The sequence below is a fragment of the Schistocerca serialis genome, chromosome 1 (assembly GCF_023864345.2).
Source record: "Schistocerca serialis cubense isolate TAMUIC-IGC-003099 chromosome 1, iqSchSeri2.2, whole genome shotgun sequence".
Lineage (NCBI taxonomy): Eukaryota > Metazoa > Arthropoda > Insecta > Orthoptera > Acrididae > Schistocerca > Schistocerca serialis.
Window position 1 is genome coordinate 1,124,587,124 of NC_064638.1, and position 26,133 is coordinate 1,124,613,256.

The 26,133-nt window shown below is 39.2% G+C and overlaps 1 protein-coding gene and 1 pseudogene across 2 annotated transcripts in view; both read left to right on the top strand.

Moving 5' to 3' along the window:
- Positions 1-15,584: 15,584 nt before the first annotated feature.
- LOC126429847 (5S ribosomal RNA) lies at positions 15,585-15,702 on the top strand (annotated as a pseudogene).
- Positions 15,703-17,789: 2,087 nt separating this feature from the next.
- LOC126416942 (U4/U6.U5 tri-snRNP-associated protein 2) overlaps positions 17,790-26,133 on the top strand; it is a 67,565-nt gene continuing 59,221 nt past the window's right edge. For both annotated transcript variants that reach the window (XM_050084825.1, XM_050084833.1), the window contains exon 1: positions 17,790-18,018. In XM_050084825.1, the coding sequence (XP_049940782.1) occupies positions 17,829-18,018 (190 nt within the window). In that variant the 5' untranslated portion in view covers positions 17,790-17,828. The remainder of the gene's footprint in view (positions 18,019-26,133) is intronic.

Consider the following 26,133-nt stretch of genomic DNA (forward strand, 5'->3'; position numbering starts at 1 on the left):
CAATTACTAGACCAAGCAATGAAAAATTTTTAAACACATACATGAAATGATTTTTGATCAAGTCCCTGTTTGGACGCCAAGTGTAGCGCAGCTCTTGGGCAGCAAAAAGAAAAAGAATTGTTATTTTATATTTTTCTGAAAAAATGTCGAAAAAGTGAATATTTTGGTGTGCCACTTGGCAACAGAATCAAGGATTGATTACTCTATTATAATAACGTATGTTGAGCATAAAATACCTGAATAAGAGAAACATAACATTTCCGTGCATTTTTATATTCGCGAAGTAGTCATACCCGGAGCAACACTAAGGGACCAGAAGATTTATAGACTTTAAAAGAAATGCAACACTACACAATTAAAATAAGTTGGTTCAGAAATAATAGGAAAATGATAATGTTCCTTCTGCCTCATACTGTATTCGGCCCATCAGCGTGATCGTAATTTCTGGTGATGAACTAACACAAAATAATTATCAATTAACTAAATGAGGAGATGGAAATCATCAAGGTTAATTTACTTAAATAGGCACACTTATCTTTAACACACTTTTTTTTAATGCTACACACCTTTTCATATTAAATTTCAATAGATGACCATTGTGGTTACATACTTTATACATAACAGTGAAAATGTGCTCTTGATGCTGTCTGTTCGTAATCAGTTACAAGAAACTACATGTTTTCTGATTGGAAAAAAAACAATTAGCATATTCAGTCAATATTTTCACATGAAATATAAAATACCATTGCAGAATGCAGCATGTCCTCGTCCGCCTTTCATGGAATACAAACAGAAAAAGGTGAGGCGCCAATTGCTTCATTTGTCTTGAAACAACAGAATTCTTTTTATATCATTAATCGATACATGTACATAGAGATTTACAGGCATCGCTCAAGAATGGCAAAGATAAAGAGTAATAGATTCTGTCGCTGCTATGCGATGGTTCATTTCTTTTACTTTACAATTGTTCAATATCTTTCAGCCATCAGGCATGTACTATTGAGCGTATATTAATGTTTGTGAGGTGAAAATTACTAATATTGCAATAGTACGAAAGGTCAGTCTTGAAGTTCGTGTGGACGAGTGAAAAAACACAATGGCTTATTCAGTGAGTGGAGTGTTTTCCCGTGTTTTGGGACACACAACATACGGACTTTAAAAATCTGTTAAAAAATAAAACGCATTGGAAATTATTGCGCCAGAATTCGACACTACAGCGCCAGAAATACGGGAAAAAATCCACAATTTGCGCATGCAGTATGATCAAGAACTAAATAAATCGCAGAAAAGAGAAAGTGGACAAAGTTAAAAACGACTTATATAAAAGTAAATGGGAATTCTTTGATTCCATGAAATTACATTTCGTTCCTACACACCAAAAGAAACCGGTGATTATATGGTAAGTGAAACAATTTTAATGTTCTGCATATAGTATTTATTAATTTTATTGGAGATGTATTTATGTTTACTCTTTCATCAGAAATCAACTGAAATTTAAAGGCATCTGTATTGCCAGGCTTCTTCCCCTACTGGTGAAAATAGTTTGTGAATTCATTTCTGACTTCCTTGACTATCTGTGACCAATTAGGTATGTTTATTGGTTCCAGCAGTATATTCGTTTCTCTCCTTATGTCTTTGCACCATTCTCCTTGCGTCTGTAAATTTTGAGAATCAAATGTGCAAGGTGGGGCATAAACGGAATTTCTATATCTTCTGTGAGTAAGGAGTTCTGAAGAGCACAAATCGCTTTGACAATTTGCCTCGATTTCTCTGGGTTTTTAGAAGAATTTGCGTTCGTAATACTCGAAAACGTGTGTATACAACCCTAGAAAAGTTTTCAGAAACATTTCTTGCGCTAAAGAGTCGATAGTTAAACACATGATTTTCTACTGGTTGGCCTCTAAAAGGGTAGGGCTTCATAATTTAATTTTTTAGAGCAAATGCGTCATCTGCAACAATGACATAAGGTATCTGCATTGTTTTACCAGGTAAATTTCGAGGAATTGGTACATCCAAAGAATCAGACCCAAGACATTCGGACAGTTATTAAAAACTCCACCATCAGATATTCTACCATCACTGCCCACATCTAAGTATATACCTCTGTAGTCAGGTCCAATCAGTGCCAATAGCGCAATACTGTAGTTCCCTTTATAATTAAAGTACAACTGCCTTCTTTCTTGGGAGTCTATATGACTATAAGTTTTGGATCCATAGCGCCAATACAGTTTGGAAAATCGCATCTATTTTCAAAAACAGTAGCGATTTGTAAGCATTCTTCTTCTGTTGAAGGTACCTAAAATTATAAAAAACGAAATGATATCTGAAATTTATCCCTTTGAAGATAAATATTACATTACAATGTTTATTTCAGTGATCAGAAAACGCCAGGGAAGATAATGAGTGTGTGACAGATACAGTCCAGGAAAAAGCACAGGAAAAAAGTGTTTTGAAAAGAAAAAAAATACTGAGGAAATTTCAGACACTATTCTAAACAAGGCAATAGAAGCAATGCACAAACCTGTTGATGAACATCAGGTGTTTGGAGACGATGTGGCATCGGAATTAAGGTTATTAACACAAATGTCAAGTCATAAAAAATTAAGGAGGATAATGCAAAAGGCAATACTCGAAGTATCTGAGGAAGATGAAACTATAACTAATTCTTGGATGACAGGTGAAAGCAGTTTCATATGCACACGATCAGAGAAAGTAATTATTATTGCTGATACTGCCCTGGTTCATCATCCACTAGGTAACTGTTTCGTAAATTTTCTGCTTAAGCGAATTATTTGTGTGAGTTATGAAATATCAAAATACTATCCTTCAAATATTCTCTTTTCAAACATTCATATAGAGCCACACAGCAGTCCATAACAACGCGAGAGAATGTGCAAATGGGTACTCGGAAAAGATACATCAAAGAGTGAAAACTATAGCCAAAAATTTAAAAACAGTAATTCAGTGAAATAAATATAAATGTACGATTATTGACAGTAAATATTTATTTGACATTATGTGTTTTATTCGCTTACCTGTGAGTAAAAATCAAAGAGTAATTAAAAGACGATCTCTTGGTGATATAGCTTGCTGCATATTTGTATCCTGTTTCGAAATATTTGATTCTACAATTTACAAGAGGTGTCCAAAAGTTGCAAAAGACATTATCAGAAAGTTTGTAATCTGAGAAAAGTCTTCTGGTTTCAGTTCGTTCACTAGCGTTTCTTGGAAACTTAAGCATGAACGCCTCTGTATCCATTTCTTTACCCAAACACTTCTGTTTTTCTCAACTTTTCCTTTTTCATCACGCTCCTTCTTTAACAATAACAATACAACAAAACTGGCGGCTGCTCTGGTTTGTGCACACGACATTGTAATCTACAACTTGCCTGTCTCACAATGCGAACTGTAGTGGATACACTTCCGCAAGTACTTGCAGCAAACTCGTGAAATTAACTTGCCAAAGCGACTTGGAGAAGTCAACTTGCGCAAGTTTTGTACTAATGTAAACATCTCAGCAAGTACTTGCAGAAGTTACTTGCTAGTGGACACGCGCCTTTATAATAAATATTGTTAAAGAGAAAGCAACAGAAGAGTTAGTAAATGATATTTTCCTAGGAATTATTAAATGGTTCTCTGAAAACGGACTCTCACGTTTTGAAAATCACACTACATTCAGTTCTGTAAAACAAATAGAGCAATACCATAATTGATGTAGGACATGAGCAGGAGTCAGTAAGTAGGATAGAATGTTCCGATTCATATTGATGAAAACTTGAACTGGAAGAAGCATATTACTGATCTTCTCAAACAATTAAGTTCAGCTGCTTTTGATCTTTGTGTAATTGTTAACCTTGGAAACAAATGTTTCAGCTGCCTGACATATTTAGCATATTTTCTCTCAATCACGTTGTAGTGAATAATTTTCCGGGGAAACTCATCGCTTAGAAAAAAAGTATTGATTGCACAAAAGCCAGAAGTAAAAATAATATATGGTGTTCACCACCAAGCGTCATGTAGGCACCTCTCCAAGTGGCTCAAAGAGGAGTTCAGTACTTGCTTCGCTACTTGTCAGATATTTTATGTTATTGGGCAAATGACCAAATATTTTTATTGCTGCAAAGCTCCTTGAATATCAAGCTATTTTCAGCCTTTGTGCCATATTGAAGGTAACTTAAATTGGAATACCTTATATTGCACTTGTGTGGAGTACAATTTTTCTGAAATTGGTGGCCAGCCACTGTGGCCGAGCGGTTCTAGGGGCTTCAGTCCGCAACTGTGCTGCTGCTATGGTCGCAGGTTCGAATCCTGCCTCGGGCATGACTGTGTGTGCAGTCCTTAGGTTAGTTAGGTTTAAGTAGTTCTGAGTCTAGAGGACTGATGACCTCAGATGTTAAGTCCCATAGTGCTTAGAGTCATTTGAAATATTTGAATTCGAAATTGATGATTTATTATGATTGGTTAATGTAACAAAAAGTTTTATAGCGCACTAATGTCCCTAGTTCACTCTGCCAAATCTATAGCAGGAAAGATTGTTCACTCCCACTGAAACAAAGCTTTCCGTCTATTAGTGAATGCTTTGGAGTGGTAAAATTGTCCACCACCGAGCATTATTTCTACAAACATGTAGATTATTTGTATTTACTCAACTAAATTTAACACAGTAAAATTAATAGGCAAGTCGGATTTTTTTTTAAGAAAACTATAGCAGATAGGTGTCGTATTTCTCAGTTATTAGTATCAGCCACATAACCACATCTCATAAAGTAATTATCTCTGTTTATAACAGACAAACAGATTGCTGACTCATACGTTTGTTGTCATTGGTAGTAAAATATAACTACTTTGAGTTTAATGGCAAACTGTATAAACAACTTGATGGCCTAGCAATGGGTAATCCGCTAGCGGGAATTTTAGCTGGCATTTTCATCAATTCGCTCGAAGACAAATTCTTCAGTAGGTATGACTCTACAGAATTAGGTATTTTATCCTATTCGTGATATGTAGATGACATTTTGATTATATACAATGGCACTAATGAAGGAGTAGATCAACTGTTCAATTTGTTCAATAACCTCCACGAAAAAATTAGTTTCACATGTGAGTTACAAAATGAACGCCGCGAATTAAATTTCCTAGATTTGAAGTTGGTGATAATAGACAATAAAACACTCTCAATCTCATAAGAAAGCTTCCTTTCATTCAGCAATTCACCGTGCCATGGTTACTCCCTTATCACCAGAAAAACTGCAGAAAGAAATTTAATAATGGATATGAAGCCTCACTAGTGGAAAACATCCTTAAAGAAAAAACTAAAGAAAGAGTCACCACTTTAGGTACTGGTCAAACTAATAATAATGATAAAAAGTACATCTCAATACCCTTTTTAGGTATCAAATCATCTAGGATTCAGCGTCTGTTAACTAAAAAATACTGCTGCAAAGTTGCTTTGTCCACACATAATAATTTACAAAAAAATTTAATTCATACTCTAAAAGCGTGAAACGAACTTTTACGTGGCTCAGGGGTATATAAAATTTCCTGTAATACATGTCCAGCATTTTATATTGAACAGACAGGCAGAGCTTTCAACGTAAGATACAAAGAACATCTTTTAGGCAAAAAAGGCACTTACGTGCACAATTCAACATTTGCAGAACATCTTTTCATAACAGGGCATAACCCCAAATATTTAAACGAAATGACAATTCTGCATAAAGAAAAGAAAGGGAGAAAACTTTATGTGTTGGAAAAACTTGAAATTTTCAGGCACACACCAAATAAAGATGACATCATGAATGAACAAGTACAGTTGCAAATATAAATTTCTTTAATACTTTTAAACCAGGGCTCTAATTTTTATGATACTTATAATCCAGGTTCTGTCCTCCTTTTCAGAAACATTATTTTACCTCCGTTAAGTTACGCTCATTACTAACACATCAGATGACCTCTGTGCCCTAGTTATGCAAGCTTTCTTTTCAAATTTTGTGTCATATAATGAACTGATGTTCTTCATTACGTAATTCCAGTCGTATTTAACTCTGGTTCTACCTGTGCTACGTAAAACGTAGCGAACTTTGTTCTATTTAATCCCTTTTAAGCTCATTTATAAATGTTACTCAATAATTTGTAAAATTAATTTTTGTTAAAACCAATATTGGCTATACGTATGATTTACTTCAGAAAATGTGTAATATTCAAAATTATTTTGCTCATGTTACTAGTGGCCCCCTTGTGGCGCGCCCTACATTACATTTACTTGGCAGCGTGACTAGCTGCCACACAATCAGTCTCCTCACACCACACCGGTGTTACTTATGTTTTAATGTTGGACTTTTTGAAGACGATTATGTCTTATACTTTAATGTAAGACTTGAGCAACTCAGCTCTTAAATCACTGTACATCTTTGACTATATGTTCTTCATGTAAGTACTATTTGTTTTACACTCGTTTACATTAATGTAAACTTTTATTAGATAAGATACTTAATCTGACATATTCATTTTAGGTAATTACCTTACCTTCTGATGAAGTCACCCTTAAAGGCGACGAAACCTGGTCAAGGTATATAGAAAATCTATGCAACCAGTTGGCTGATTTTTACATATTTTTCAAATTTGTGTATCAGTTGCTGCAAACGTCAGCCATGTTCAAAGTTGTAATTATCTCTGTATTACAAGAACATAGGTATTTTTCATTCATTTAACAGGAATCTTTAGTTACTGAATTATGTTTTTAAATTTCTCTTGAATTGTCCCAGGTCATTCTTTTCTTTCTTCTGTCCATTGGACACTTCATTGGTATTGGCTAGGGAACAGCCAGCGCAATTATTAAAAGAATGTGTATGACATTGGACAACATGAACAAGAACACAATTGTTTTAGTTACTTAACTTGTCTGATGTAAATAGAACAAAATAAAATAAACACTCCTACACCGATTAATATACTTTTATTCTGAAATTATTGGTTTTAATTTTTATTTTCTGGTCCTAATTTAGAGATTTGTGATCCTTTTTTAAACCAATACAGTTCATTCTCCCTTCTCTGGCTCTTGTCAAGATACTTTTGAAGTGCCACCGCCAGTAACTCTGCTAGTCTTTTCACATTTGAGAGCAGGTATTATTAACTGAAAAACAAAACTCGTAGATCTTAGGTGAGAAGACAAGAAAAGAAGGAAGAACTCCATGCAGATGTCATGCCTCTGGTTACTTTGTCTTCCACTTCCAGATTACATACAGCTGCTAGAGATTATTGCACAAGCCAAAATTATCAATGAAATAGTTAGTGTTCCTCAAACACCTAGCGTGAGATACAACAACAGCCTACAGTTTGATATGTGCCATAGATACACTTCTACCCCAGGATTATAAAACAAAATTATGGTTACCTATTGTAAATCTTGGCATCTTATTCTTCATATATAGTCAATATACTTAATAATCACCATATGATAGAAACAGAATTTATGTGTGCCCAAGAACTGCAAAAGTAGATGCACAAATAGTGTTCAGTAATGCAGTAAGTGTATATTCTGTAGTACACCCATTGCTGCTGTAATGAATTAATCATTCTAAGACATAAATACAACAGCAAGCTGGCCAGTAACACTTCTCAGAATTTTCAGTCAATTCAATCTCCATTTTGTCTGTATTGTCACAGTTTGTTGGAGGGACTAAAAAGACTAACTATTTCACAAAGCAGATCACATTTAATAGTTGCTTCTATTTATGTCCCTACTTATAATTCACCATCTTTCATACAGCTTCATTTGACACCTTACTATCATGTGCAGAAATGTTGCATCTGAATCGAAATGACTGTGGAATCCTTCTGTTGACAACTTTATCAAATCATGTATTTTGTTGTCCTCAATTTGGAACTTACATTACACATCTGTAACCTCTGCTACCTTTCTGTGCATAATTTTTGCGTGTTTCCTTCTTTAAAATAATAATAATCATGCATATTTTGTAGTTGCTCTGCCGATCAATGTGAAGTTGTTCCTGAATAGAAACTGTTACATATTTTTTCCTATACTTTATTTGGAAATATAGAAAGATCTCTTATTGGTAAAATAACAAGTACCTGATCATTTAACTAATTTCAAGATAGCTCGTTATACATATAAGTATCCTACCATTTAAGTTAAATGTTTTGCACTTATGTTTTCATTGAATGAAACTCGAGCAGTTTTTGTGTTTTCTACTACACTCCAACTCATTTGCAGTGTCTAACAGCCTCAAAGTATCCTCAAGCAAAAACTTTTGCTTTCTATCACTAATATTTGACATGCTGTATCTGCAGATGACGACTAAATAAATATGAAGTGTCGTACTCGAAAATACCCAGAGTACTCTTCAGTTGTTTCCTACTTAACTGGACATGTAGGCTGTTCTGGGAATAACTTACTGAGGAATAAAATGGCTACATGCAACTCGCACTCCAAGTTACCTGTGTTTAGCGTATTCCTCGGTTAACTAGCCCTGGATTTATCCTGAGATTGTACAACTGGGCCATAGTCAGAACAGATTCAGAAAATTTCATTCTTGTAAAATACAATTGATTTTCCATTCACTCAAAGTAATGAGTACTATCGACAGTAAATGTCAAATTGAATCTATATCTCTAGATCTCTGGAAGGCTCATAACTGCGTACCTGTGGAGGACTGTATCAGATGTTGTCAATGGGTTTGTGATTTCCTGTCAGAAAGTACACAATCTGTAGTAATTGACAGGATGTGGTCGAACGAAGAAAAAGTGATATCGAGATTCCCAAGGGAAGTGTTGCAGGCGCCCTGCTGTTTGTAACCTATTGAAATTATTTGCAGACAATTTGAACAGTCCTAAGCAATTGTTTGCAAACGATGGTGTCATTTACTGCCCAATAAAGTCACCAGTACATCATAAATAATACAAAATGGTTTAGACAAGATGTCTAATGGTGGGACAATAAAAAGTGAGAGTTCCTCCACAAGACTACTAAAAAGAATCAGGTAAAATTTCGGTTACACGATAAATAATACAAATTCAGAGTTTGTAAATTCAGCTAAATACCTAGGGACTACAATTATGAACAACTTAAGTTGTAACCATCATATACACAATGTTGTGGGGGAAGATAATCAAAGAGTGCATTTTATTGGCAGAAGACTTAGAAGATGCAACAAATCTGTTAATGAGATGGACTATATTACGCTTGTCCATCCGCTGCTAGAGATTTGTTGCATGGCATGGAATAGACGGAAAATTTCGAGCAGAGATGGAAATTGTGAAAACAAATGAGTTATTCGTCATTTCAAAATTCACTAAATTGCAATCACCAATTTTCTCTTTTAAATGCAAAATTTTTTTGAGAAATGGCCATAATAGTAAAATAGGACAAATCAGAGATCGTATAGAAAGGTTTAGGTGTTCATTTTTCCCACATGCTATTTGAGAGTGAAAGGGTCAATAAATAGCCTAAAAGTAGTTCGGTGAACATTCTGGCAAGTACTTAATTATGGATGGTGATGTGATGCAGATGTAAATGTTGTTCTAGATGTGCATACTTATAGTATGCAAACTGTCCAATTTATCTTGCACCAAATATTTAGTCCGAAAAATCACTATCAATCCAATTTGAATTCATCTTTACATTTCATGGTCACTCAATCTTGTATATTTTGTGCTTTGCGAAACTATTTGTACTGTGTCTTGTTGATGAGAAATAGAGAAAGCCTGTTTGATCAGAACCAATTTAGAAGCTCTTCACAAATAGATATACAAGTGCTGTTTCAATTGTTAATGGTTCAGCAATTGTAATGGTCATGTCACTGAAGAAATAGAATAATGTGTACTTTCTGATTTGTTCAGATAGAAAGATAGTTTATACAAATAAACATGGAGCCTTGTGAAGCTGCACAGATACTGGTGCCTCAGTCAGATGATGCTGATATTCTATCTGCATTATTTTGACTTACCTTCTGATTCTTGTAATTTTAATATGACCCACTCTACATCGCTGCAGAACAGAGACAGGTATCTGAAGCCACAAAATTATTTAGGTTTCACAATACCTGAACAAAGAAGAGGCCTATACTTTGTACTAATAAGAACATAAGCTGATGAAGCAATTTTCATTAAATAACGTGAAAATGTCAGCTTTCCTGAAGAAGGAAAACGCAAATGTTTTTTAACATTGGTGCTAAAAAAACAAAATGGATAAGTTTTAAGGACCTTGCCATATGACTATTTTTGATGTATTTGTAGTTTTTGGATAACAGTTTTTCTGTCATTTAACTTCTCAGTAACTTAGTATACAAACTTTATCAAGAATATGTGTTCTGACGTTTGCCTTGGCCATTATCACACCTTATCTTCGGTGATTTCTTGAATCTGATACTTTATTCCGACCTTTTTATATCATGGATGATATCCCATTATCTCGATTTCACCTGTTGGGGATGGGCTAATCAAAATGACATTGAGTTGACATTCAGTCTAGCACAAATACACATCATTTGATAGTGATGTTGCTTACTCTTTCATTCCATTGAGTCTAGTGTGAATCAGCCTTTACTCTGTCAAAAGCATTACTTTTTCTGTCAAAAGTCGTTTTAACCCTGTAGTTATCCATTTTTATATGAATGTTTAATATGTTTCCGTTCAGTTGATGAGCAAAGATGTTTTCAAATAATGCTGTGAATTCATCAAAGGATAGGCCAATTTTTATGCCAACATTTGGCTCACTATAAATTTCATTCCATGTCAAGTCTTTTATGCTTTTCTTAAACATTTTTGTCTTAGAGCCATTAATTATTCTGATTTCCACTGAAAGGAATTTATACTGTAAGGCACTACCTTATTTATCCGTACTAACTGTTTCCCATTATCAGAAAGAGCATTTGTGACCGGATATAGATTTTTTTCTTGGTCTAGGTGTCACCAAAGAAAATATTGTCAATCAGAGTTCTACTATCTTCATCCATCCTAGTTAGAAAGTCAGTTATTGAGATCAAATTGTAGGATCGAAATAAGTTTTTCAGACCATTTTTCCTATCAGAATCCTTCAGGAAATCTTTATTGAAATCACTGCAATCTCTTTACTGGTTGTTGTTATCTGATAGAAAGCATGGCAAGGAATCCATATGCTTCATAAAGAAGTTGATCCTCAAGATAAAGGACATGATTACAACGAATAATCGCACAATCTGACACTCTATAGAACAACCTCTGCTAATGCTATGAGAATACACAAACAAACATCTGAACATAGTAAAGTCATCAGACCAACTACCTGTCTAGGAGTCTGTTGCACTGGAGCCAAGTCCACTGCCAGCATTCTTAGTTCACAAAGCAATGTTCCCACAGTCTCCCCCCTCCTCCTCCTCCTTCCATTGTTGAGTATTGTGAGGGAGGTTGCATGGAGAGCCAAGGTGGTTATATGATGCAGAAATAGGTTGTGCTCCTGGGTGCATGTCATCTGCAGCATTGAAGACATCGGGTGGTGAGGTACATGGGATACAGACGAAAATCGTGGAGGTTTCCTAGCATATGGTGCAGCCAGTCATAGCGTGAGTGTGTAGGGGCGTCAGGAGTAGGGGGCGCAGTTGGTGCATTGGGCGGCGCCAATAATGCAGTGGTGCCCAACGAAATGAAGTGTGGTGCATTCCCACGACGACATCGTCGCTGGTGTAGGGGGAAGTAAGGATGGCTGCGTCAACGTAACATGGCAGTGTGACCGATCTTAAGAAGTGTCCCACTACAGAGCCATCTGCAGTTTGGTGGTCTGCCTGTTGCCCTTCGAGGACGAGGTCGTTGTTCATAAGTTTGATGGTGAGATCCTCAGAAATGAAGTCATTGACATCTACACGGAATTCTAAAGAAGTCTAGCACTGATAGTGTGAGGGTCACTGGGCATCAAATGGCATATGTCATCATCTGGTGAAGTATCATTTAATGTCCTTGCAGGTTTGGGCTGGGTTGTTTTGTGGGAGAAAACCAATCAGTGAGGTCACTGGTCTCATTGGATTAGGCAAGGATGGGAAGGAAGTCGGCCATGACCTTTTCAAAGGTCATGCCTGAAGCATGCCTGAAGCAATTTATGGAAATCACAGAAAACCTAAATCAGTATGGCTGGACGCGGTATTGAACAGTCGTCCTTTGAATGCGAGTCCAGTGTGCCCTTGCAGGTTTCAGCCTGTTAATGAACATGGTTGTTGTCTCATCAAAGCGCTTGGTGGGTACCTGTGAGGGAGTGTTGTAATGCAGGTTGTACTGTGCCGGCTTCCAACATGATGGAGTCACAGTCTGCGAGAGCTATATGGATGAACACTTTTGATACAGAGTGTGGAAGAGGTGGCAGCATTTGGAGGTGTGCAAAGTATTTTTAACACTGGTGACTAGGTTCAGCAGATCAGTGGGCATGACTGTCGGCTCTTGAAATATGGGAGCTGAGCCAGCAATGCTCCGAGGTCATGGGAGGATCCAAGGGAGCACTTCTGACCAAAGTCCCAAATGGAACGTGCGGATCACTTTTAATATGCTTTGCAATCATTTGACTAGTCCATTACTTTGGATGTGGTATGATGCAGTTCCCGAGGCACCAGTCAAATTACATAGTTCGAAGAAGAGTGCTGACACAAACTGTATGTTCTGACCAGTTGTGATTGATGGAGCAGCTGAATCTTGATTTCCAAGTTTCAACTATTGCTTTGGTGGTGGCTTTGGCTGTAATTTCTTTAAGTGGTGTTGCCTCAACCCATCATGTGACAAGATCGATAGTCGATAGGATATAGTGATAGCCATCGATCGATATGAATGAGCTGGAAGTGTCCTTTTGGTATAATGAACTGGCTTAGTGGTTATTATGCATGGCACAAAAATGTACTTTTTTCATATAGTATACATGAGTGAGGTCAAAGGGTGTGATTTTTTTTATGTTAGGCCAAATGAACTTGTCTGTCACTAGACGAGTGATAGAGTGAATGTTGGGGTGTGTCACAGTGTAAAGCTGTTCAAAGATTGTTCGATAGAAGTGTTGAGGTATGAGTGGATGTATCCTATTTTGAGAAGTGCCACATGGTATGAGGTGGGTCACGCCTGGGATTTTTAGCTTTCGTGTCTGGATCATGAGTGAGGGCTCGTGACTGTTGGCGTTTTTTTGCACCTCAGTGAACTGATTATAATAGATGGTAGATGAGAAGGTGTTGTTGCCTGAGAAATTGTCCGCTACAACATTCTCTGTGTTTCTGAAGTTGTAGACTTCCTTGGTAGACTGGGTTACATAGTCCAAATATTGATACTGTTACGTCATACTGCCTCACAGAGCAGCAAGAGTGAGCTGTTATATATAGACGACGTACTGTGGGATGGAGTGAATTAGTGAGAGAACAAAAGGAGTGAATGTGGGATGCCCTTTGCCTCTCGTTGTAACACAGCTCCGATAGCAGAGCCGCTCGTTTCTCGTGTTATGACGAGCTGTGTATCAATGATTGGGTGTGCCAGGGTGATGCTCTGGCGATGTAGTCTTTGTTGTGTTGAACTCACTCCCGCATATGGTTCATCTACATAATTTTGTGCTTGCCAGTAGTATGTTTCGCCGGCCAGGGCTTGTGTTAGAGGTGCTTGCAAAGATGCTGCTTCTGGATGATGTCTTCTGTAAAAATTTATCGCGTCTAGGAATGTGCATAATTCTTGGAAGTCTTGTGGTGGAGGCAATAGTTGAACAATTTCGACATATTTTGGTGTGGGCCTGATTCCTGATCAATTTACAATACGTCAGGTTGTCGAAAACGTCTTTGAGGTGTTTCATGTGAAATACCTCATCAGATGAGAAAATTATGATGTCATCCAGGTAAGCATAAGAAAATGATGACTTGAAGAGTAACTCACTGATAAAGCGTTTTTGTGCTTGTGCTGTGTATTTAAGTCCATACAACATAAACACAAATTTGAATAGAGCAAACAGAATAATTATGGCTGTTTTGGGAATGTCATCTGGGCACACAGATATTTGTAATTACTCCACTTTACAATCGACGATACTAAAAATGGAGGCGTTTGCCAGATAATGGGTGAAGTTCTGTATGTTTGTAATTACATAGTTGTCCACGATAGTAAGATTCTATAAACGCCACACAATCTGACAGATCCACCTACCTTGGTGAACAATTTTCTGGGTGAAGCCCAGGAAATGTCAGAGGGGCAGATTATGTCTTGTTGTAAGAGTTTGTCCACTGACATATTGGCAATCTGTAGTAGGTCTAGCTGTAGTCGACGTGACTTGTGACGCATCAGGGTGCCAGATGTGGAGATGATTTTATGGACTGTTTCATTCTTAATGGCGCACTCTCTGAAAAGTATCTGCAGAGAGTCACTCAAAAACTAAGAGAAGGATGTGCGGGCAGATGATACCATACTATCCATTGAAGTATTTGGTGGGAGTAATGTGATGGCTATCTATGTGCGTTGCAATAGAGGAGACAAGTCGGCGTGTTGTAAGTCTGTTGGCAAGGAGAAGGTGATGAGTGATAGAGGCTGGCATAGTCGATTGATGTACTGCCATGTCTCCAGGAGTTCATGTTCGATGTCTTGAACCTTGCCTCTCGTGGTGTTGTTTTTGTGGCGTAAATGGATGTTCACTTCACACATGTTAGAATAAAATTGTTCGCGTTGCAACTGATTGATTGTGCAGAGGCACTCCTGAAGGAGCTGATGCCCATCGGATTTGTCTGTGGCTGATGGGGGTCAGGGTGCTTGGGTGTTGTGTCATTATGCTGAGCTGTTGAAAGGGTGTGACCACAGACCCCGGTGGTGGGGCGTCTACTGGTTGTATATATCAGGTCTGGGACCAAGTTGAAGTGTCAGAGAAAGTGTCACCAATAACAGGTTCTTTCAGATCTGCAACAATAAATATCTAGGTCAATTGTTCAGTGAGACTGACATCGACTGTATGTATAAGTGAGCTATAGACTCGATTTGTCAAAATTTTCGCCACACAGAGATGGACGGGAATGAGGACGGGTGTTGGACTTAGTGAAGAGGATGGTGAAGCAGTGACACAGTGACCTTGCAGCCTGTGTTGATAAGGTATAGTCATCTGGTGGTGTATTGACACCCATAAAGTCTGTTATCATGAAGTAAGCACAATAGATGCAATCTGTCATTGTCTCTGTGAGTGTCTAGGCGGCTTAAAATCCAGCACAGTCTGGTGCGCTTCCAGTGAACTGTGGATTTCATTTGGGAAATCACAAGGTGGTAAGCAGTTGTGAGTGGTGGCAGCATTTGTTGCATAATATCCACTGAAGCGGTTCTGCTCAGGAGCAGTTCATTCAGCCGTGTGTTGTGATTGTGTGGATGCAAGTTGGTTGTCAGTCTTCTGCAGAAATGTGGTTCAGGGAGTTTAGTGGCATGTCGCAGCTATGTGGGTGCAATGCGGTTGGCTGTGTTCTATATATGCATGGCATGAATGCAGTGTAGGTGACAGATTTGGGGCGGGGGGGGGGGGGTGTTTACTGGTGTCATGTGAAGGTCATCACTCTGATCAGAAGGGGTTGTGTCAGAGTGGGATGAAATGAGCTAGGCTTACTTTTCTGTGGGGCAACGGCCTTGCCACAGTGGATACACCGGTTCCCGTGAGATCACCGAAGTTAAGCGCTGTCGGGCATGGTCGGCACTTGGATGGGTGACCATCCAGGCCGCCATACGCTGTTGTCATTTTTCGGGGTGCGCTCAACCTTGTGATGCCAACTGAGGAGCTACTCGACCGAATAGTAGCGGCTTCGGTCAAGAATACCATCATAACGACCGGGAGAGTGGTGTGCTGACTCCAAGCCCCTCCTATCCGCATCCTCCACTGAGGATGACACGGCGGTCTGACGGTCCCGGTAGGCCACTCGTGGCCTGAAGACGGAGTGCATTTTTTACTTTTCTGTGAATACCTAAGGTTATTGTAGGGCTCTGTGTTCCATAACAGGGTGTCTGAATAATGACTACATCCTAAAAAAGGTACCCCTCTGACACCAGTAACGACAGGGATCTTGCTTTGCGTGATGGTGGCTCCTCATACATTTTCTGCAAGAAGCTCAGCCAGTTTTTCTTTCCTCTTTTTATGCCATTATGTTTAGTATATCCACAAATCTGAAATTGTAGCAACAGGCACAGGACTCATGTGAGATTTCATTTCAGTTACCAGCAGCCTGCTAAACTCAGTGATAACGTGGTTAACAGAAGTGTTAAGCCAGGGGTTGTTGTGATACTGCAAAACCTTCACTAGACTCACACTTCAGTGTGCAGTTGCTACTCTTATTCCATACAGGTCACCCCGTATGCTGTAATTTCTGCCCTCAGTAAGGCTGTTTCTTGCTCTGCCTACTATAATCACCTAATCCTGTTTGTCGAAATCCTTACACATTTTCCTTTATCCTCTGTCATGTAGCTAAATGTAAGGCTCGTACTCGACCTGGTATCCTATTACTAATTTATCCTACACCCCTCACATTGCTACTACCTAGCAGCAAGATCTCTTTTGTTACCGATTTATACTTAGTTTCTTTGCTAGCAGTCTGCTGCTCCATATTGTGACCTGCTGGTGCATGAGGCTCTTCCCCACCTACATCACACAACAAGTCAACTTTATTAAACACTGGTAGCTCAAATGTTTTACTTTTGCCTTTATCCACTTCTCACTGTCTTTTCCCCCTTCATTGTATCTGTTTCAAATTTCACAAACTGTAAACTAATTCACCCTCAAGAACAACATTAGTCTCTTCCTGTTCAGCAATGCTCTTGGCTCTTTTTGCAGAACCTACACTTCTGTGGTAGAGCTTCAGCTATTACCTCAATCAGTTTCTCACTACAGTCGCCCCAATTGAGCTCCGACGCAGAAGCTTCGCATATTCGCATACCATTCGGACTACCCTATGGCAACGTCCGCACTTATTGCGCATCGTAACACAAATTTAATACTGAAAAAGAAGTTGGGCTGTATTGTCTCTATGCAACTTCTTTATACTTCTAGTAATGTCCATGTGAATTTCATAGCTAATCTTAAATTCATTCTTATTATTAACCATGAGTACCATTGGAGAGTAAGAACTTACAATGACTTATGAGGCTTTTGCAATATACTTGTTTATCAGATTCCAGGAATTTTCTTACTGCAAGCTTTTGTAGGATAAATGCCTATTTTACCTACGCTGTGTTGCCCCACAAGGCAAATCAATGTACCGAGAAAAATTCCGAAATACAAAGCAGGCTCACTACAGTGACTTTTTGGTGTGTTATGATAGCAAATCAGAGAACTGAGTATGAGAATCCTATATTCATTCAGTTGCCATATAAGAACTTTATGTACAATACCAACAGTTATTGTCATCAACGATGACTCAATGACTGGTTTACTCTTGTAGAATGATCACTTTCTCAATTAGAATGTGATCGGAGCGGGGGCCACACCCAACACACTTGCGCTGAATCATCTTCCCAAAATCTGCTTATTTTCAATAAAAACAGAATTCAGAACAATGCGTGGAACTATTTATGGCAATGAAGCACACCAAAGTTAAGCCATCGACAAGAGTCCTGGATATTTTATTAAAGTTTGTGGTCGCCATGTGTTCAGCAGTATAGATGTATCTATTCAAAACGGAATTTTACATGTCGAAAACAGTATTGGTCAGTAATATGCTGCTAAAATTACCTTGTAATGGCTGAGCAGTCAAAAGAAGTCAATAATAAAATAATAGCAAAAGAATGGAAATTACAATTATCAAGAACAAAACCGTCTTTATGAACTTCTTTGATTAACAGACGCTACCACAAGGAAGCAGAAGTTAATATTTATGTTTTCGAATGTAAACATGGCAGGAGAGTCGGTAGGGAGTGAAGAGAACGATGCTTCTCTTCAAAATGCAAATGTCAGGAAAAACAGAAGAGACTCAGGTAACACTGCTAATGACAAGCCTGGTGCTCCAAAGTCCATTAAAAGGAAGCGTGATTCATTAGAAGTGATCGACGACGATGTGGATATCAGTAAGTCTTTGTTTACATTACAGTAACTGTTCAGTTGCCAGTAGTGATTGCTTGTAAAGTCAAACATGCATATCTTTCTAGCCATTATTGCGTCTCGAACTCATTACTGTGTATATAGTTACCGATTATTTGCGGTATCATTTCTGAGATCTGTTAATTTTGAACAGGGAGACTGTATGTAACCATAATATTTGTTAGCGACTTCTTCCTCTCTCAGTTAAAAATGTGATCTCAGCTGAGTCACTTTGCTGCGTAAACGTTTTTCAGTACAATCAAGATGTAGGCTAATTCAAACAGAGTAATAAGCCTAGAGTTCATTAAACTAACTTTCTCCTTTATTGACTTTGAACTCCAAATAAGTATCATATTTTCAGATGTTCACAATAGGATGTTAAATGTAGCACTGCTATTTTACTCATTTATTTTTATTCATGAAGGACTCCCATGGTGGTATAGGACCTGTCATGCTAATGCAATGCAAATTAATAGTTCAGAATATAGATACGTGCAGAATACATATTTATGTATTACAAGCAAGGTCGGTGGCTGGCCATGACCTTGATTAAGGAAGCATCCCAGAACCTGCCTAGTGATTTAGGAAAACATAAGTGAGGTAGGCCATTCAGAGCAGCTCTTCCTCCTGAATATGAAGCCAGTGTCTGAACAGCTGCACTGCCTCATTCAGTTGTACATTTGCACAATGTTCTTTGATTAGCACACAATTTGCTCCAGTATAAAACACAGTTTTGCTGTTCATCACTGCACACACTATGGGCACACTCTGGTATGTGGGCCATGAAGATGCTGCTATGCCCTTGTGCTGTACGCGGCCTGTTTGGGAAACTGGCTCCACGCCCAGAAACATTTAACTATTCTCCATGTGTGTCTTCCTGTTCTTCCCTATGTCCGACTGAAAAGAACTGAGTCTGCATCCTCTCGATGATATATATGTGAGATGTTAAACCTAGGAGAATAACAAAACATTACAACCATGTACTTCTCTCTCTCTCTCTCTCTCTCTCTCTCTCTCTCTCTCTCTCTCTCTCTCTCTCTCTCTCTCTGTTATGCCCGTATATTGTGCTGAGACTGGATACAATGCCATCTCTTCAGATTGGCAGGTGGGCTGGGGGAGATGAGGGTTGGATCAGTTAGGGTTGGTAGAGGGAGAGAGTGGTGGGAGGCACATAGAGGAGTTGGGGTTGGTGGCTAACAGCTCAGAGGGAAGCAGCCGGTTTGCCTCTAATCCTTCTGGGCTGGTTGAGATTTGTTGATGATATCTTCATGATCTTGACACATGGCCAAGACATTCTATCCTCATTCTTGCACAACCTCAAACCTTCTCTCCCAACTGATTTACCTGGTTCTCCTCATTCCAATGTGCCTCCTTACTGAACATTTATTACCACTTCTCTAATGGTCCGTCCACACCCCTGTCCACATTAAATCGACTAACCGTCAACAGTACCTGCATTTCAACAGCTACTATTCCTTCCACACCTCAGAATCCCTCCCATACAGCCTGGCCACCTATGGAGGTCATACCTACAGTGATGGAACTCCCCTGCTAAATAAGTTGAAAGTTACGTGAAGGCCTTCATGGACAAACACTACCACCCAAACTTAGTCTGCAAACAGATTTCGTGTGCCATACCCATATACACCTCCAATCTTCCTACCATCCCCAAGAATAAGCTACAAAGGGGTGTTCTCATCATCATCCAGTATTATCCTGGACTGGAACACCTGAACCATGTCCTTTGCCAGGGCTTTGATTATCTATCATCATACCTTGAAATGGGGGACATCCTACCCAGGATCCTTTCCATCCCTCCTAAAGTGGTGTTCCATCACCTGCCTTACTTACAACATCCTAGTCTGTCCATGTGGCACTCCCACTCCCATGCACTTGCTACCACATCAGAGGCCAGAACACCTGTGAAAGCAGCCATGACATATACCAACTCTGCTGCAAACCTTTCACAGTTTTTTAACAACCAGCTTTCTACCAGGATGAAGGGCCATCGCCAAACTGTTGCTAAGAACAAAATTGACCACCTGGTGGCACTACACATAGCTGAGCACAACACACTCAATTTCAGTGGCTGCTTCGCAACCTGCACCATCTGGACTCTTACCTCCAACACCAGTTCCTATGAACTACGCAGATATGAATTATCTTCGTAGCACAGCCTTCTCTCCCATAATCGTCCTGGCCTCAATCTCTCCCTCACATCCTCCTCCCAACAGTTTCCCATTCCTCTGCCCTTCACACTCTCCCAATTCAAGTCCCTACATCACTGTCCGCATTTACCAATCCTCACTGGCCCTGACACCCATGCATCACATGCATAGCCTGGGCACACGCCACCCTCCCAGCCGCATTCCTAGATGGCAAACAGACTATCTCCTAACAAGTTGCTAGCCACTCTCCCCCAACCCTCTGCCTGCCTCCCACCTCCCTCTGTCTCCCTCACATCCCCCAGCTAATCAAGTCCACCGCCCGAATTGCAATAATGGCTTTATGTGTCCAGTTTGGGGCCTGTATACTGTTTATGCATCCCTTCAGAATAGACACTGGAACCCCATCTGTGCCTGCTGACTGTTTTTTAATTTTTGTCTTCAAGCTTGGCCCCAGTGACCAGAGATGATAGTATTGTGTGCGTGAGAGTTGTGTTTGTGTGAGTGTGTTTTTTTACTTTAGAAGAGGACCTTTTGGGCAAATTCTCAAGTGTATTGCAGCCTTTTTGTTGTGGTTGTCTGTGACTCAACGTCTCCTGTATGTGGCGTATGGCAACCTATCCTTCTCATATGATTGGTGTTATTCCATCCTGGATTTTCCATTATTTGACTTTAACTTCAAGCTGTGTTGTGACGAACATCATTATTGTGTGCGCTATGTAAGCTATTGTGGGTACTGCATGTGTTTTAGAAAGATTTTACGGTAAGCAGCAGTTTCTCTTTTTCTACTTCATTGCTATTCTAATCTAGAGTTTCCATATATCAAGATGTGAAATCCACTATAGTAATGTCTTCTCACTCTTCTGAGTTCAACATCTCACTCATCAAGGGGCAATGCTGACTCAGTTTTCCAAGTGTGCTGAGGGAAGGATAAGAAGCCATTCATGAAGCATAGTGAATGTTGGTGGGCATTGAAGCATCTTTCCAATAAGGCTGGAGTTAGTCCAAGTGGTATAGCAGTACTTTTACAGTCCAGGAGCCAGCAGCAGGTGTCTTTAGTGTGTCCAGCAATGAAGAGCAAGACTGTTTTATATTATGAGTTACCTTCAACAAATAGTGTGTAATCAAGGAGCATTGTACAGTAGGGAGCAATTGAATGAGGGAGTACAGCTTTTAAGAAACTGACATCGTATTTGGGGTTTGGAGTCACTCTGTCTGGCCAACCTGATTTGGGTATTTGTGGTTTTCCTAACTCACTCAGGCAAATGCTGGGATGGCTCCTTAATCAAGGCCATGGCCAATCACCTGTCCTAAGCTCATAGAGCACCTATCCTGTCCTCTTTAAGAATGTTGTGTATTCTGTGAGTTGTACTTTTTGGTGAGCTGATTTGCATTGTATTGGAAATTACCTTGACAAATCCTACATCATTGCGAGATGACCCTTGGATAAGAAAAATAAATAAAAAAATTAATTTTGTTAGCTGGCCAAAGAGATTAAGCCAGTACTGACTTTTCCACGCACACAACATTAATATGATTCATCCTCCACAGATTTTCATTAGTATACACACTCAGAAATTTAAAACTGCTAGTTTCTGTTGCCAAGATATTACACATATATTTTATGTTGGTTTGGTGATAACTGTATTTTTACATGCCACCTTGATGCTGTGATCATTGAAATAGGTCGTTAATTTCATTAAACCATTAGTAGGAAAAGTCTTTCCGTCTTTGGTGTCTCTGCAGTTGAATAATATTGAACATTGGGAAATCTGAGGTGGAATAACAACAATATGGAATGGATATATTGCAACTCACCATATAGAGGAGACCCTGAGTAACTGACAGGCACACTGAAAATAGCCTGCTAGATACTTCCAGTTATCAGACTGGCCTTTGTCAGATGTAGACAAAAAACACACACACTCTCTCTCTCTCTCTCTCTCTCTCTCTCTCTCTCTCTCACACACACACACACACACACACACACACACACACACACACACGCATGCACGCACACCTATGTAACTCACAAACATATTGCTGCTGTAGTCTCTAGGTGCTAAGGCTTTACTGTCATTGTGTACATCTGCCCGTGAGCAGCAATCTATCCAGTTCATATTATTATTATAGAAGAAGATGAGGATGTCATCTGCATAGTGCAGTATTGTGAACACATATGAGGAAGAGAAAAGAAATTTGTTTTAATGGATCATGTGTCCATTGCCCTAGTGTCTGAGATTAAAAGATTATATGACCTTAAGATGTCAGTGAGTCTCATGTTTACTCCACTATGTATTTGAATTTGCATCTGTATTAAGCACGACATGTAGTAAGGTGATTAGGACCAGCTTGTGCAACTACACTATTGATCTATCCTTGAAGCACATTACATTAGTATTTGGTGAGCAATACAGGTACTGTAATCATGTTCTTCTTCATAACTTGGAACACAACCGCGCATCATTTCAATTGTTTACACATTGGGAGTTCACAGCTTTCTAAGTCACTCTGAGCAATGATCTTTTGAGAGGTACCTAACTCTAAATGTCCATTATATGCAGTTCTCTCTGCAGCGTTCTTTTTGTTGCTGAAACTGGTTGAGATGGGTTTGCCTTCATTAACAATCCATGACAGATTTGAAACTGACTGCAACTGACAGGGTTTGACATCATCTCACTGTCTGTGGTGATAAACTGACAACTTTGGGCAACTTCATACATGACATGCAGTTGCATGACTGCCCTATACCAGTTCTACACCATCAACAGGGATCCAAAATAACCATTGTGCTCTTCTAAGGGAGTTACTAACATTTAGTCCTGGGAAATTAACATGTATGGTCACACAAACTGTATTTAATTTATAAAGTTAGGAGAAAAGTTGCTGATTTGAATAAAAAGGAACAGAGCTCTTTCGCAAGTTAAGCAAAATTGATACATTTATTTCCTACTCATCACCACCACCACCACCACCATCACTGCCAGCCTCGGGCTGGATCTGTTTGGAATGTAAACCTCACTATCCAGTCCTGTTTTCCCATCATCATTCTGTGTTCACCCTGGTCCAGTCTTCACCTCCTTTTTTCAACAGACTCCTCCATACCTTTCAGCCATCTATCCCCTGGTCTTCCTCTTGGTTCCTTCCCTTTCATCTCTATTTCGTGTATCTTTGTGGGAATCCTCTTGTTTTAAATTCTCTATAAGTGCCCGTACCATCTTAGCCTTGATGTTTCTATCCTACCTTGCAAGGCTAGCTCTTTCACTGTTTCCCTTATCCTATCTCTCCTTGTTACTCCTACCCTACTTCTGAGGAACTTCATTTCACATGCCTGTAGTCTGCTTACATCTCTTTTCTCCATTACCCATGTTTCAGATGCATAGGTCAGTATTGGGTTATCGTGTCTTCTCTGTATCACTCCGTTGCTTTTTATGTGGGACATCTTTAGTCCAAACCAGGCTCCTAACACTTCGTAGGAATGCTTCTGCCTGTCTGCCACATCCAGTGATCTCTTTCTGGTTTCTTCCATTTTCCTCTTTCACATGTGCCAAGTACTTAACACTTTCCACCTTATTCAAGCTAGTTGATCTACCTTTCTTTCTAATTGTAACCAGGATTTCACATTTGTTTACATTAAATTTGATTCCATACTGTCTCGCAGTTTCTTCCCAAGCATCCAGCTGTTCTTGAATCTCCTCCTCCCTGTTTCCCCAGATCATCAAGTCATCCTCAAACACCATTACTTTCATCTTGTCTTCTTCAGTTTTTTCTGCTACCGTAATCATTATCTCATCGAAGACCGCAATAAAGAGGGGAGGTGACAGTGCACTGCGCTGTTTCACACCGCTTGTTTACTGGCACCAACCTGTCCTTTTGTTTCCCATTTTCATAAAGCTCAGACTTCCACAGTACATATCCTCTGCTCTGCTTGTTGTATCTTTTTTCACTCCCTTCTTTTCTAGTGCTTTCCAGACCTTTTTCTTTTTAAACAGACACTCTCAAATGCCTTTTCTGTATCGAGAAAGATCATCACAAGGTCTTCCCCAATTTCATAGTGGTGCTTCTGGAGCTGCCTTACTGCAGATATGAGGTCAGCAGTTAACCTCACTGATCTGAACCCATTTTGATCTTCTCTATTTGTTCTAGACTCTTGTTCGGATCCTGATCTCCAGGATCTTTCCATAAACATTGGCACAGTGTGACTCCTCTGTAGTTTCTACAACCCTTCCTACTTCCTTCTTGAATATATGGACAATTAATGCTCTCTTCCAATCTTCTGGAGTCCTCTCATTCCACACCAACCTCATGACATGATTCATCCACTGTTTCCCAACCTCCCCCGCAGTACCATTTCCATTTCTTTCCATGTCAGGTCCCCCCCCCCCCCCCCCCCCAGCATTTACTTTTACCTCCTTAGTCTATCATCCACATTCCCATTTCTACCTATGATTGTTGCATCCTCTCTCAAACTTCTCCTCTTACTTTTGACCATTCCTTATAGTACTTTCTTACTTCCTCTGCAATCTTCCTGCATCATCTTTGTCCATTCTTCCATCCATTTTCTTCTATCTTCAGTCAGTGTGTTATTACCTCTTTCTTTTTTTATGCTCCTCTCTTGCTAATTCAGTCCTTCCTCAGAACCACAGTCTGTGAAGGCCTTGTTTTTCTTTGCCATTACCCCCTTGTCTCTTTCATTTCATTATGGTGTTTCCTTCCCCCATTTGCTGCCACTTCTGCCTCTGCCATAGCACTTTTAAATTGTTCCCATTCCTATTCTCCTGTTTTTGGTTCATCCTTTGGTAACCTTTTTGCCCTTATAATCTCATGGTATTCTTCCTTGACTTCCTTTTCCTTCAGTTACCATACTCTGATTCTCCTTTTGTGGTCTACTGTCTTTTTCTATTCCTTTGTGATTGTCAGGCTCATCACCAGTAGCTGGTGGTCACTATGCAGTGCCTCATAACCGTTTCAGTAATCTTTGTCTCCCAATCATAGAGCATGTAATCCACCAAATATTTATGCACTAGATTCTTGCTGTACCACATTAGTTTGTGGCTCTCTTTCTTCCTGAACCATGAGGAACTGACCACTAAACCACTTTTCTTGCAGAATTCCAGCAATTTATTTCCTTCTTCTGCTTCCCCACCCTTCTGTTCCCAGTACATTTTCATACCCTTGTCTTTCAATCTCCATATGTGCATTCAAGTCTCTCATGACTATTTTCCTTTGTCCATTCATCTGCTTTAGTAGTTCTTTCTCAAAGTCCTTCTCTTGAGATGTGCAGCCCACTTGAGGGGAGTACAACTGAACCACTTCCATACTTCTTCCCTATGTCATTATTCTGATCTTCAATATCCTGTCACTTATCCTCTTTATCTCTTCTTTTAGGCCATCCCCACCTCCTTTTGTCTTCTTTCTTCATTTCCACTCCAATACAATTTATAACCTTTTCTCAGATCGCTACTGTCTTTTCCTTTCTATCTTGTCGCTCCCATGCCTAAAATATCTGTCTTTCTCCTTTCCATCATATCCACAATCTCCTCTGCCTTTCCTGTCAGTGTTCCAGTGTTCAGAATTTCAATTCACAATCCGTTTACCTGTGCTGAGTTGTTACCTTTTATAACCATCTCTATCTTTGGCTGCTAATAATTTAATATTTATTTGTACACATTGCTTATAAGAATATTTGTAACAATAGATTCCTCTTAAAACATTTGCCAGTTACATGCAAGAAATAATTTTAATTTTCTTTTGTGTTTGAAGTGTTTCCCAATTTTGTAGTTTATGTCTAAATGGAAAATGTTGTATATTTTTGAAGGAGAATACAGTGTTTCAGTAACACTCTTTCTCAAAACCATTTGACTTTCAATGTACTCCTGTGGCAGAGATACCAGTGAGTAATGACATACACTATGTGATCAAAAGTATCCGGACAAC